This window comes from Scomber scombrus, chromosome 10 (genome assembly GCF_963691925.1).
Source record: "Scomber scombrus chromosome 10, fScoSco1.1, whole genome shotgun sequence".
NCBI lineage: Eukaryota > Metazoa > Chordata > Actinopteri > Scombriformes > Scombridae > Scomber > Scomber scombrus.
The window spans coordinates 23,616,299-23,629,759 of NC_084979.1; the positions used below are offsets into that span (position 1 = coordinate 23,616,299).

The 13,461-nt window shown below is 37.6% G+C and overlaps 2 protein-coding genes across 2 annotated transcripts in view; one reads left to right on the forward strand and one right to left on the reverse strand.

The window, feature by feature from the left end:
• Window positions 1-2,635: 2,635 nt before the first annotated feature.
• On the forward strand, window positions 2,636-7,179 carry LOC133987683 (2-epi-5-epi-valiolone synthase-like). Its single transcript, XM_062427127.1, has 5 exons — window positions 2,636-2,763; window positions 4,496-5,126; window positions 6,277-6,516; window positions 6,709-6,961; window positions 7,091-7,179. The coding sequence occupies exons 1-5, from the start codon at window positions 2,636-2,638 to the stop codon at window positions 7,177-7,179; spliced, it is 1,341 nt and encodes a 446-aa protein (XP_062283111.1).
• Window positions 7,180-7,318: 139 nt separating this feature from the next.
• Window positions 7,319-13,461, reverse strand: part of LOC133987398 (microphthalmia-associated transcription factor-like) — a 32,410-nt gene continuing 26,267 nt past the window's right edge. The window contains exons 9-10 of the mRNA XM_062426752.1: window positions 12,212-12,359; window positions 7,319-11,494 (exon numbers count right to left, since the gene is read on the reverse strand). Coding sequence (XP_062282736.1) covers window positions 11,102-11,494; window positions 12,212-12,359 — 541 coding nt within the window. The 3' untranslated portion in view covers window positions 7,319-11,101. The remainder of the gene's footprint in view (window positions 11,495-12,211; window positions 12,360-13,461) is intronic.

Sequence of the window (13,461 nt, forward strand, 5' to 3'; positions counted from 1 at the left end):
GATGAAAATAGGGCCTGGTGCAGTTTTGACAACAAGCTCCACTTCTCTCAGTCAACAGTAATGACTTCTTAATGGAAGGTAATGGTGGAAAGCAAATGGTCTTTCCACTGCGGTATTGTGGTATGTCCATTTTAGCATCATAAAACCACATGTGTACGGTCAGCAGATGTGGAAAAACAAGCGGTTTACAAACCCAGTGTGCCGTTACAAGCGCTGATTTAGACAAGATAATAAATTGTGGTAAGATCATTTTATTTAGTCTTGTCTGTCTCATGATGCTAAATATACGTATTTGATAAGTGGCTTTGCCTGACAGAGCTTTTATATTGATGCCATAATTGAGTGGATCCTACATGCATTATGCCTTCACAGATTTGCAGTTCTCCCTAATTGGCGAGTATTGATCGATGTGGAGTGTGCTCACAATTTGGGTGTGTGCACAATGATGGGAGGTACTTGAGCTCAAACTCAAAGAGGTTGCAGATGCTACGGTTTTACTCTGTTGGATTATTTACCAGTACAGACAGGTAATCTTTAAAGCAATTCATTAAGGGGCCATGTTAGTCTAATTTAAGGAGTATATAAGTATTTCTTGCATGATTTATTATACTTATACAAAATTCAAAAAAACAGGATGTTGCAATAAACATTTATTGTTATAGTCTTGGTTGGAGAGGTTATTTAGGCTGTTTTAAAGTTATTATTCAAAAGTGCTTTGCATTTTTCTCTGCTTGTTTATTCTCTCCAATTTGCGCTGCATAAGATGTCAGCTCCCTCAAAGTCTCCTCTGAATGATCAGGATTGTATCCAGATTGAAAAACTAAAGGACTTTGATGGTATGTTAACTCAGTTTACTTTATGTCTTATATGGTTAAATACTGCTGGGATAGGTTCATATTAACTGCATAAAAAGTGAAGTTAAAAATGGTACAGTGATTTAACAATGATCCAGCTTGAGAAACTAGTATGATTACTCAGTTTACTTTGTCTGATATGATTAATTACATCTGGGATTAAGTTCATGTTAACTGTATGAAAAGTCAGGTTAAAAATAGTTCAGTGATTTATCAATGATACTGATGTAGTTCATGCTAAGTGTTAGTTCGCACAGTATATATTTTCTTCAGCTCTATTCAACACAGGATACACAGATCCAAACAAAAGCTTGCAAATCAATACTCTCTCCTTGCTGAAATGTTATTGAGCCAGTTCACTACATGACACACAAGTCTCACCTCCCTGACATACTGCATGATTAGAACAGGGGTAACTCAAACAGAGACTGAGCTACGTGTTGAACCAGCGCATATGAGAAATATAGGTGTAATTCATTGAAGTGCAAAATCATCCCTCTATTGCTTGCTTCATTCTTTTAAAGGGAGCATCCCCAAGCCAGTAACAGGCAATCCACCTAGAAAGATGATGGGCAAGTTGGTCAGTGAGGCACGCAGACTGAGCACCATCTCAGAGCAAGAATCAGACAAGCCGGACCTTGATTCCACCTCCCATGATGCCCTGGGTGGCAGTGAATGGGGTGGATCCAGTTTCTCAATGTGTTCTGACAAGTTTAAGAACAACAGCAGTCATTTTTCTTCTGATGACTCATACCAGCCAGACACTGGAGGTATTGTTTTACTTCTCTGAGCTATTGTTAATGATTAACACGACATTATCAAGGCTGATCAGTGTTGTTACAACATCAACAAGATTATGAGTTGGTGTAGTTGCTTTGTGGTCACACTGAATGTTACTTTGAGTGGGTATAATTTCACAATGAAAAATTCACATTTTACTCCCAGTTTTGATCTTCTTTTATTCTACCTTCCACCAGATGACTGCGCAGGACTTCTGCTCACTTGTCTATATTGTCGTTTCTATGAGTTACTGGTCCTGCTACCGGATACATGTGAGAGGGCTGTGAGCTGTTGTTTCCCCTCATTCAAATACATCAAGGCATCCAGTGAGAAGGACCAGCAGGGATTGGACTGCTGGAGCTGCAAGCTGGAACTGGACTGTCATCTCTGCGGCTCCTCTTGTAAGGATACAGCAGAACTTCTAGAGCTGGCCATGGAGATGTCGGAGGTGTGCCATCGCTGATAAAGCCTCTTTTTGTATTTAACCTCTGTCCTGCACGCACAGTGTTAAAGTCAAACAAAATCACAACTCAGCCTCTTCAGAAACTCAAATGCTTAAAATGCAGCATCACAATTGGATTTCATTGCTCTCTTTGGGCTGCAAATTCAGTCACATATACTGTATGTAATAAATAGTGTACACAATCAAAGGTGGTGTTTTTTTTAATTTTTGTTGTAGTCATGAGGAAACTTGCATGGTTTATTTGGTGCTAGCATTTGAAGGGAACTACTGCCACCTGTTGAAATAGTGAAGAGTTGGTTGTTACAATGAAAGAAGAATATAGCCCACAGGGTATATGTGTATGTGTGTCAGCCTTCTTGTTGTTATAGCCACACTTACCCCAGAGCATAGTAGCAAAATACCGACATGCAGAGAGTGCAGGAGTGCAGGGAGAGCATGGTAGTCATGGTCTTCATTGACATCCTATACATTTGTTACGTCACTCCACAAGGCATGACAGAGTTGGCTGAAGACATTTGAGAGACGGGTAATCGGGAACATGCCTTCAAATAATAACTCCAGCCTTTCACAGCAAACTCAGTCAAATCTGGTCCAAGTGAACGGGACATGGACCCGACAAACTGAACAGTCCCAGCCGGCAGAGGGAAAGTTATCAGATGCTAAAATGTAAGTAATGAATGGAAATAGATTGATATTATTCTAATAGCATTGATTATTATGGATGACAGCCCATTAACTTACAACACTCCTATAGTAATTATCTGTCTGTGTGTCTACAATATTTTTGTTTTATTTATTTCTTGTACTGTATGTTCACTATACAGTGTAGTCCCTGGACATACTGTATGTTCATTGGTATGCTCAATGGAGTAGGGTTATGAAGTACTGTTCTATTTTAAGCTGTGACACTCACATGTGAAACAAGTACAGCAGTGGTGGAGGAAGTTATGAGGAAGGATAGCGTCACAATTTTTCAAGTCCGTCCTATAACAGCAGACAGGTTCCCAAATGAACACATTTTTCTTGCTGTAATCATTCCTCCTGTTCATACTGAGCTTTAAGAGATCTTCTCATGATGTACTTTCATTTTAAATGATGGGGGACACAATCTGTAGTCCTCTTGCCATGCATACATGTATTTAAAAGTTTAATGAGGCTTTAATTTAGGGTTCATTTAAATGAGTAAAATCAAGTACATTTTTTTTATACAGTTACTGTCCTTTTAGTGCCTGATTTCCTCTTTTTGTGACAATCCTTCCTCTGCAGCTGAACAGGAAACACTATTAGTCAAGATAAAAAGAGATTTATTTTTTTCATAAAAAGACTGAAACTGTGGCATATATCCACTTTCAACTCAGATAATATGTTCAGATTAATGTTTAAATACATTTTAGCTCAAGATGAGGACTGCAGGTTCATCCCCTATCACTTAACATTATAAGTTAATTTTAAGATGATTGCCTAATGGCCAGTATGAATGGTAGAAAAAAATGTGTTAATGTTCATGTGGGAATCTGACTATTGTTTTAAGACACACTTGACAAAGTGAGAACCTGTAAAGTAAAGAAGCAATACCACACTATAAAAGTATTGCATTGAAAGTCTTACTAATTATGAGCTACAAAATATTCACAAAGAATCAAAAGTATTATTAATCATTACACAGAATGGTTACAATCAGTGTCATATTATTATATTATTTGATCAGAATCAGCTTTATTAGCCAAGTATACAAGGAACACATACACGAAATTTGACTGCAATTTCTAGCTGCTCTCAATATATTTACATACAGTTCCAAGAACAATTCAGAAAGAATTCTAAAAGATATTTAAACATAAATATTTGACTAAAATGGACAAGCAAGTAGGTGAAAAAACAAATGGACAACATGTACAGGTCAAGCAATTTCTGTGAACTGTAAACAAGGATACAAGGAGTGCTAATGTGTGCTGAAATACATATTGAATAGGTAATGTAATCAGTTACTTTATAAACATATAGTATATGGTGATGAACAGTATTATGCAGGTTGATTATTGATGTATTGGCATATAAGCAATACTTTAACATTGTATTTGGTCAAGGTGGAACTAATTTTCACTGCTTTATATGGGTGGTTGAATCTATAACAAGGCATTAAGTTGATCATATTTTTGTTTTGTTTAATAAAGCTGTTGAATAAATCTTGTGGAGTAAAAAGTATATTTCCTGGTATGTAGTGGGGTAGATGTATAAAGTGGCATAACATGGGAACATTCAATTAAAGTACAGTTGCCTTGAAATGTCACTTAATTACAGTATTTGAATAAATTACTATAGCAGTGTTTTTTCTGTCCCATGACAACTTACTATTGTTTTTCTCCTCCTCTGTTGTTTTATTGTAAATGATCTCCAGCTATGAGAACAAGTCAGAACATGGAGTTTCCTGGACAGTCGTCAGCCCCATTGTATTCACATATAGGGTCATTCAGTGCAGAAACATACTGGATCCCAGAAATGACACATTGCTCTGGGGCCATATAGGAGATGAAGACCTTAAAGGCACCATAAGTAACTCCAAACCCGTTAAGCGTTTTGTTGTCATAGACGACACTGTTAATCAGCTGTACGGCCCCCAAGTCACTCACTACTTTGCGGCCAGAGAAGTGGTTTACAAAATTCTCCCACTGCCCACCACTGAAGAGAACAAATGTATGGAGTTAGTGACCAAGATCCTGGAGGAAGTTCACAAGTTTAGTATTGACAGGCGCTCTGAGCCAATCATAGCCATCGGTGGTGGGGTGTGTCTGGATGTCGTGGGTTTGGCAGCATCTCTCTATCGCCGGAGGACTCCGTATATTCGAGTGCCGACCACTTTTCTGTCCTACATTGATGCCAGTGTCGGGGCAAAAACAGGGGTCAACTTTGCTGGTGGCAAAAACAAGTTGGGGAGTTACGTCCCACCAGTGGCCACGTTCTTAGATCGCTCCTTCTTCCAAACTCTCCCACTGCGCCAGATCTCTAATGGGATGGCAGAGATGTTGAAGGTCCTCTTCACTGCATGAGCTTTGACATAGAGAGGGATTTTTCTGCATGTGGAAGTCCATGAACAACAAAGTGTATGCAATTCACCTTACTACCATCCATTTTTGAGAGCATGTTTTTAACTAATTTCTTGACTTCCAGGCAGACATTTAATAGGTTTCTGTTTATACTGGTGTGGTAGAAAAAAAGTTATTATCATTTTGTTGCAAGCAGGGACTAACTTTCTTTTCTTTAAGATTAAATGTAATATACTTGACAGCTGGATACAGACAAGCCTTGCATTGACAAGCTGCATTGTTAAGGAATAAAAACACAAAAAAAGCCCCAACAGCAATAGCTGAAAACAAAACAAAAAAACAAACACTGTGAATTTGATTCTTTCTTCTGTTAAATATTGAGTGGTTGTGAGAAAAGGATCAATGAGTGCAAACAATATAATGATTTGTGCACACAAACTATTATCTTGTTTGTACAAGATTTAAAAAGATCTTTCAGGACTTCAGGCATTCCAGAAGTTTCCCTCAAGCACTTGAACGCACTAAGCAGGAAAACACAGTCAAAGGAGTCTTTCTTTGGAGTGTGTTAAAAGAAATAGAAGCAATTAAATTATGTCATTTCATGTGTATTCAAGCTAAATTACATATTGTACTGTGCAAAGGGTGCATGTTGTACCAAAAACAAAAAAACAAACAAGAAAAACTTGTTTTCTGAAAACTAACCAAGCTGACTCTTCAAGCTACAACTTTCAAAAGAGAGAACTGTTATTGTCTCACAACAACCTCAGTTTAGAAACACTGAAGAATTGTAGAAGTTTTTGTATATTTGTCACTTCACTGAACATTGCTGAACCACATTAGACTCGTCTTTCTTTTTCTAAACAGGTTGTTACATGTATAATTATTCCTCTAAAGCCAATAATTCTTTGAACCTCCATGCCAGAGCAAACTATGGCTTAAAGTTGTGACCCGCCTAGTCTATTAAGGCATGTTGTTATTTATGTATAAATACTTACTGCACACATTGCACCACAACCATCCAATGCATGCAGTAGTTTATAATTAGGACATTGTGGCAGTTTAAAATATGCTGTAAGTAATTCTACTCTACCAGTTATTTCCAATTAACCACTTTAATTCTTTAAATATACCTTAGATGGCCTTGATGAAGCATCGTGGCTTGTTTGAGTTACTGGAGGCTGAGGGTAGGATGCTGCTGCAGTCCAAGCTGCAGTCCTGCGAGAGCAGCAACAACTCTGAGCAAGAAGACAGCGCCACAGCATCCACCCGCATCGCCATAGAAACCATGCTGGAAGAACTGGCTCCCAACTTGTGGGAGGATGATCTAGATAGGCTGGTGGATTTTGGTCACCTCATCAGTCCTGAATTAGAAATGGTTAGAAAATAGCTTCAAATAATATGATGAATATTTTTGTGATGTAATATCATGAAAAATCACTGAAGTGAACTGTGCAATGTCTTATTATTTTGTTATTGCCTTGATTACTGATACAAACTGTTAATATTTTATGAATATTTTCTTTACACAAAAAAGCATAACTATCTCCATTTTTTTGTCAATACACAGCGAGTGTTGCCAGCGTTGCTTCATGGGGAGGCGGTCAATATTGACATGTCCCTCATGGTGTATGTGGCCCACCAGAGGGGGCTGCTGACAGCAGAGGAGAAGGACCGCATTATTCAGTGCATGCTGGGCCTGGAGCTGCCTGTGTGGCACCAGGACTGTTCTCTAGATCTGGTGCAAAAGTCCCTCAGGGAGCGTCTGAAGCATTCTGCAGGCTCTTTGAGGATGCCTCTTCCCACAGGACTGGGACAAGCAGGTATAATATCAAAACTAAAATAACTATCAAACATAAATACAACAATCTTTTATCTTTTTTGAGTTTAGTAAACACAAGTAAATCACAATTTGTCTGTTACTGAAATTATTTTGTAATTGATTTTTATAGAAATCTTCCATGACATGATTGAAGATAATATCCTTGGCCAAGCATATCAGAAGTGGACCGATGAGCTTGCTTCTTCTGGGAACAAATAATTTTCGAAAAACACTATATGTGCAGCTATAACTTCAAATACTGTATTAATAAATATTTAAGATAAAAACTAAGCATTGGCAGTTTCAGATTGCATCTAATCACAACACCATTTTAAATATGAGGCAGAAAAACACAACATTCGAATAAAACTTTTTTAATATTTCTCACAACATCGTTAGGTACCAATGAGTTTTTGAGTTGACTAATCTGAAACCAGTGCATACAGTAACTATTGCTACATTCATCTCATATCAACTGTAACAATAAGAACAGTAGCAACATCAGCAGAGAATGTGTCTGTATGAACCACAGGAATGAGAATGAGCACAGAGGTCTACATTGAGCTAACATGGTTCTTCATTAGTGGTATTCCCATAATGTGCCATGATTAACAGCTGTATGATTCATTATGAGAAATCCGTCATGGTGATGGCTTTGAAATTAAGTGCCAGCACCACCAGTTGTAATGCTGATGTCTATTCTAACCAACACTCACATTTCCGGGTTTAAATTATTTATATACTCCATTAAAAAAAGCTGATCTGGGTTCAGTCAAAGGGCAATGTTACAGGCTTGTGTATAATGCACTATTAAGGCTCAATACCTGGGATTTGTATAACCATAAGGGCTATTTTGTACTTCACTTCACCTGTATGACAAAATAATAATAAAAAAACTTAACTCAATCTTCACACACTAGCTTTTTTAGACCTTTCAAAAGCATTGCACAGCCTTTATCAGTGGTTATAAAGAAGGGAGAGAGATTGTGCAACCACATAAAATTGTGACCAAAATCCCAGACTTAGGTCAAAGAGTGAACTCCATCTGCTGATGAAGACTGTGAGTTGAAAGCTCCAGAAAATGTACTGTTCGGTAGATCTTGAGTTACATTTTTGTTTTGGGTCAAACTATTGTTTCCTAGAATGAACAATCACAATGTACTTCATCACCCTTTACTACTTTACTTATTGCCTGATTGCCATCAAGCTCCTAAAACATTACTATTTATATCTTTATAAAAAACCCACTGTATATTTAATTTTGGCAACACATTTTGGCAGTCAGCACTTTGAATTGCATTCAGGCAAACGTACAAGCTACTGGTCTCAAAGGGTGGCTGAATATTCAGGACAACTTTGGGATCAATGCCTTCAATGTAATGTTTGACCTAATAAAGATAAAATAAAATGCACAACCAAAACATATGGAGGCGCAAAGTGTTCAATATCAAATAACAAATAAGACATTATGAAAGAAATAATAATAAACATATAAATAAATAAAGTAAGATATAAAATTCAACCAATAGTTTGTGAAAATTATTAAAACCCCAAATCATTTTTATGGAGTATTATTTCAGTCTTCTTATTTTTATTGTAAAAGTTATTGCTTTCATTTCAGCTGGATTTTTTACTTCACAATAGTTCTTTCCTCAGTTACACCTTTAATTTCAAAATTGCACTTTTCATGACAGTAAATGGTCTCTTCCTCTTTACCTTTCAGTCAATCACATGTCCCTAAGCAGGCTCAACAACTGCTAGCTAGCGAGCGAGGCTGTTCTTCAGCCTGTCAGGAGGATTGGGGTTATTGGCTGAGAGGTGAGGCGGTGTTGACAATTTTGAGATGAAAGCGCTATTATGAATTAAAAACTGATACATTTTTTTATAAAGGGAACTTTTACATTCAAATGTCTGTACTAAAATAAAAACAAATAAATAAAACTGTGTAACTGCTGATATTTAATAATAATCTAGATTTTTAATCATTTATAAAATTATTTCAGATTTTCTATTTATTTATAGTTTTGTCACTTTAATTCATAATGCCTTACTTTTTATTCTAAACATTTTGCGGTTCCATAAAAACAAACTCTTTCTTGTGGTTCTTGAGTCTGAGAGGCTCATGCTGACAAAACGGCATTTCCTATTGCTTTCTAAGGTATTTTGGCACCCCTAAGTTATTCCATGAAGCACCAAACACCAGTACAAACATTAACAAAATGCTGCATCGCTATCTACAACTCCTCTTACAACACCAGGGTAACAGAAACGACTGTAAGGCACTTAAAATCAATTAAAAAGAGAATCACTTTGATACTAATTCATAAGGAGATCACATTGTCAAGACATGATGCTGCTCTACAGGCACAACTTCAACCATTGCATAGTTTAACATAATGGAGGCTGTGCTGTAACAGGGCTCTCAATGTGTGGCAGGTAGTTATTAACAAAGGCATATTTATGCATGTGCTACAACTGTTGAAAACAAACTGCTCAAATATACAACAACCTTACACCATAAAGAATCTACAATCTCATACAATATTGTGTATGCATTTGAAAAGCCAAATACAATAGTTAGTTAATGCTTAGATAAAAAAGGCGAACAAACCACATTTCGATTTACAGAGGTCATTCCAGTGTTTTGACAATGTCATGCATTTCATACAAAATCGCAAAGCAGTCTCCTTATACTCCTTGACAATATAAATGTTCACATAATGGAAAAAAAAAACATCCTGAATGTGAAATGTCACCACAGTGGTGTTAAAAAAACGCAATAATTTAGGAAATGGATGGACAATAATAAAAACTGAGCACTTGAATTGACACAAAAATATTAAACACTGTATGTGCTGAAATAGTAGCAGTTCTACCAGTTCTGATCACTATAGACAAGAACACAATAAAAGCTGAATTGATTCATCTTTCTTGCAGCAACCACATAACAAAGATTTATAGAATTATGTCACAATATTCAGATCTATCGAGTGAAATCAGCTTCTTGTGCGCGTGTCAGGGCCACTATAGCCTTTTGATTTTTGATTTGAGCTAAAATTAAACAAATTTTGAGACTTTGTGTTTAAAAAGTTTCTTTGAGGTTTGTTGTTTTAAAAAAAAATGTAATTTAAATATTTCAGTGGTTCTGGCAGTGAGGAATGTATTGTTAATATATCTAGTACACACTGCTGGATGGTTAAAGGATGAATCAGTGTGGTTTCTGGTTACTGGATTGTTGTGCTGCCTCTTGCTCATTATCACACTGAATAAACACACAAAATGTTGCCATTATCAATGATGATTTTACTCATTTTAATCATCTTGAAAGAGGCATTTTAGTTTCAGGGTTGTTTTTTTAATGTGCTTCGATTTTTATTATCTCAGGCTCTTTTAAATGCCTTTTTATAAATTATTCTTTTCAGGGGAATGTATACATAAAGTCCTGTTTACATAGATACATAAATAAGTTCAAATCTACAAATGATTAATATTTGTCAAGAAGGAAATTTCAACTGGAAGACTGGTAAAGACTCAGCTAACAGCCAGAATATGTGCATAGCAATACAACATTGATGTATACACATCATAATAAGGCATTGGCACATTCAAGTTCAATCTAAGACACAAGGAGTGTAAAGCACTATAGTAATAAATAGATTTGTTTTCTTCTATTATTGCTAGTGATTTAAAAAGCAGTGTTCATCTCACCACAAAATATCTACATTTCTGACCATGATTTATAATTTCCCTAGATTCTTTGGAATCAATAGAAATAAACATAATCTAGCCTCTATCCAAAGATAAATGCATATTCTTTTAAATATAAAAACTTCTATTTTTGTAACTCATTGTCATCAAAGTATTGATTAAAGCAAACATACTTTAAAATCAGTCCTTGATATCAAGGTTGAGGGCTTGAAAAGACAAAGATATCACAAAAAAACTAACAAAACAAAAAATAAATGAATGGAAAAGGTTCAATACATGTAAACACAGGTAGGGGAGAAAAAAAAACATAACAAACATGAACAGGAGGAAGCCTCTCCAGCAGCTGGGAGTGTGTTAGCTACTGACAGGAACTCTTGCAGCAGGATGGAGGCGTTTCAGATGATGCAGGCGAGGGGTCTTCCAGTAGGGGGTGCTAACAACCCTGCTCATTCTCATCCATGCTTACACTGCTCTTGCGACTGCTGTCCTTTGAGGCGTCTGGGGAAACAGACGAGAGCAAAGGGTCCCCTCCTCTCACTGGTGATAAGGTATCTTCCATGAGGATGTCGTTGAGTTTGGAGCCCGGCTTGGTGTGAACGCTGTAGTGGCCCTCCGAGAAGTTAGAGTGACCTTCGACCTCCAGGGTGCCGGGTGGTTCTGGGGTGCAGGCGGGGTGATGTTGGTGATGGGGGTGGAGTGTGTACAGGTCCGGGTGACAGTCCTCCAGAGAGTGCTCCTGCTTGATGTTTCGGGACCCGAGATCAGCAGAGCAGAGTGCTGAAGATGTGATCGCCAGGCCGTGAGCCCGAGCCTGCATCTCTAATTCCTGCAATCGGCAGAGAGAAAGACACACAAGTTAGTCAGCGAGGATTCAGTCGGTGACCGCACTCTTCTTCTCTGGTGTCAGGATGACTGCACTCTACTGTTTCACCTGCCCTAATCAGCAAAGTACAGCATACAGCATCGGTTTCTCTAAAGAAACTGGTTAGCCGAGGTGGAAAGTGAAAATAAATATTTTGCTTGACTGTGCCTTGACTTTTCCTTCTTGTAAAAACTCAAAAAGTTGTATTTTCCCCCCTGATAGTATGATGTGCTACCGTGATTAATTAATGTAAAGACAAAGTAAGCAATCAGTCAACGTATGCTGACTCACACAGATCCTGTCGCATCTTGTCTTGTGATCCATTAGTGTCTGAACAGTTGCCTCCCAGCTTAAATATGCGGCCTTTGTTGTGTGAATTGGTGCCTCTGTACGTTTTCCCTGGAGCTTTATATATTTCATAAAGTTGCACTAATGTCTTCTGACGTTGGCGAAGACACTCTTTACATCAGGCACCATTAGTTTTGAAAGAAGCTTGAACTAAGTGAAAGAAGGCACCCCTTCAAAATCCTCTGTTGACAATCTCTACTAACCCCCCATACACACAGCCCAAACTGTAGTTTTCCTTTGATTTAATTGATAATACATGCAAATAGTATGTTTATGATGCAGTTATTTTGCCTCTGTGACTCCCCCTTTCGAAATTCATGACAGTTCATTTACCTGTATCCTCAACATCAGATGTCGATTGGCATGTTCAAGCTTCTTCTGACGACTCTCCAGCTCCTTGGCCCTCTGTTGTTCCCGCTGCATCTTCCTGATGTAGTCCACTGACGCCTTGAGGATGGTGCCTTTGTTCCAGCGCATGTCCCTGAAAACCACAGAGGAACCATTATTCTTTAATTCTACAGTTTCTTAGAACTTATAGTTTTAATGCCAGGCAATCTGAAGTTAAGATAATGGGTTTTTAATAGATGACAAAAGGACATGAATGAAGACACCACTGACAATGCTGAGTTTAATCAGTGACTCCAGTTTCTATAACTGAACACTACAATTAAGGCCTGTTCAGTTATAAAAACAAGAGACAAAAGAAAATAATGGGGAGGAACAAGGAACAGAGCTGTGAAGGAGGTCACAGAGCAGACCAGCAGTCAGGAGTCTTTGGACGTCTTTGCTGAAGTGAATGCTAAATTAAGATTTTATGCACGGGACGTTAACAGGGTCAAAAACAGTCATAAGGATGACCCTTAGCTCCCGGACGAATTGAAGGCTGCATTCGAGGTTTTGCAGGAGTAAAATTGATCTTTGCTGGGCTTGAGTAAAGATGGAAAAACCCCTTATTACATAAGGAGTCATAGATGCAACTTGTAAAAAAATGATGCCGAAAGGAAGTCACAGTTTTTTAGTCTTAAGTGCAGACACTGAGATGTTGTTTTTTTCTTACTGCATTGATTAATTCAGTTTTAAAATTAGCCTTTAATACTGATAAAGCGAATGTATAATCCTGAAAGAAACCTTGTGTTATCTACAATGATAACAATTTAAAGTCAAGTCTATTTGTGAAAGGCTGTCAGCTGTCTTATGTTTATGTAGGTATGTGTGGGTGGAGCACCCAGCTGGGGTTAAGCAAAACAACCATGGGTGGAAAGACATAACAAAAGGAGCTGCTGGGATCTTCCCAGAAACACAGGCAAGGTCAAAGGGCAGAGGAAAGGAAACGAGTAGACTTTAAGTGGTGCTTTTAGAGTGTCAATACATATAGTAAATATGATTAACGTACCTAAATATAGTCTACAACCGAGACATCTGTAGGCCCATTGTTATAAAGGTTAGGTTCACATTTTTTCATGTCTGTCAACAACAACATTCACATGCCCATATGCATGTTAAAATAGCACAGTGATAACTCCACTCCATACTGAAGAGTAACAGCAAAGTAAGAGAAGAGTGACAAAATCAGCCATCCATGT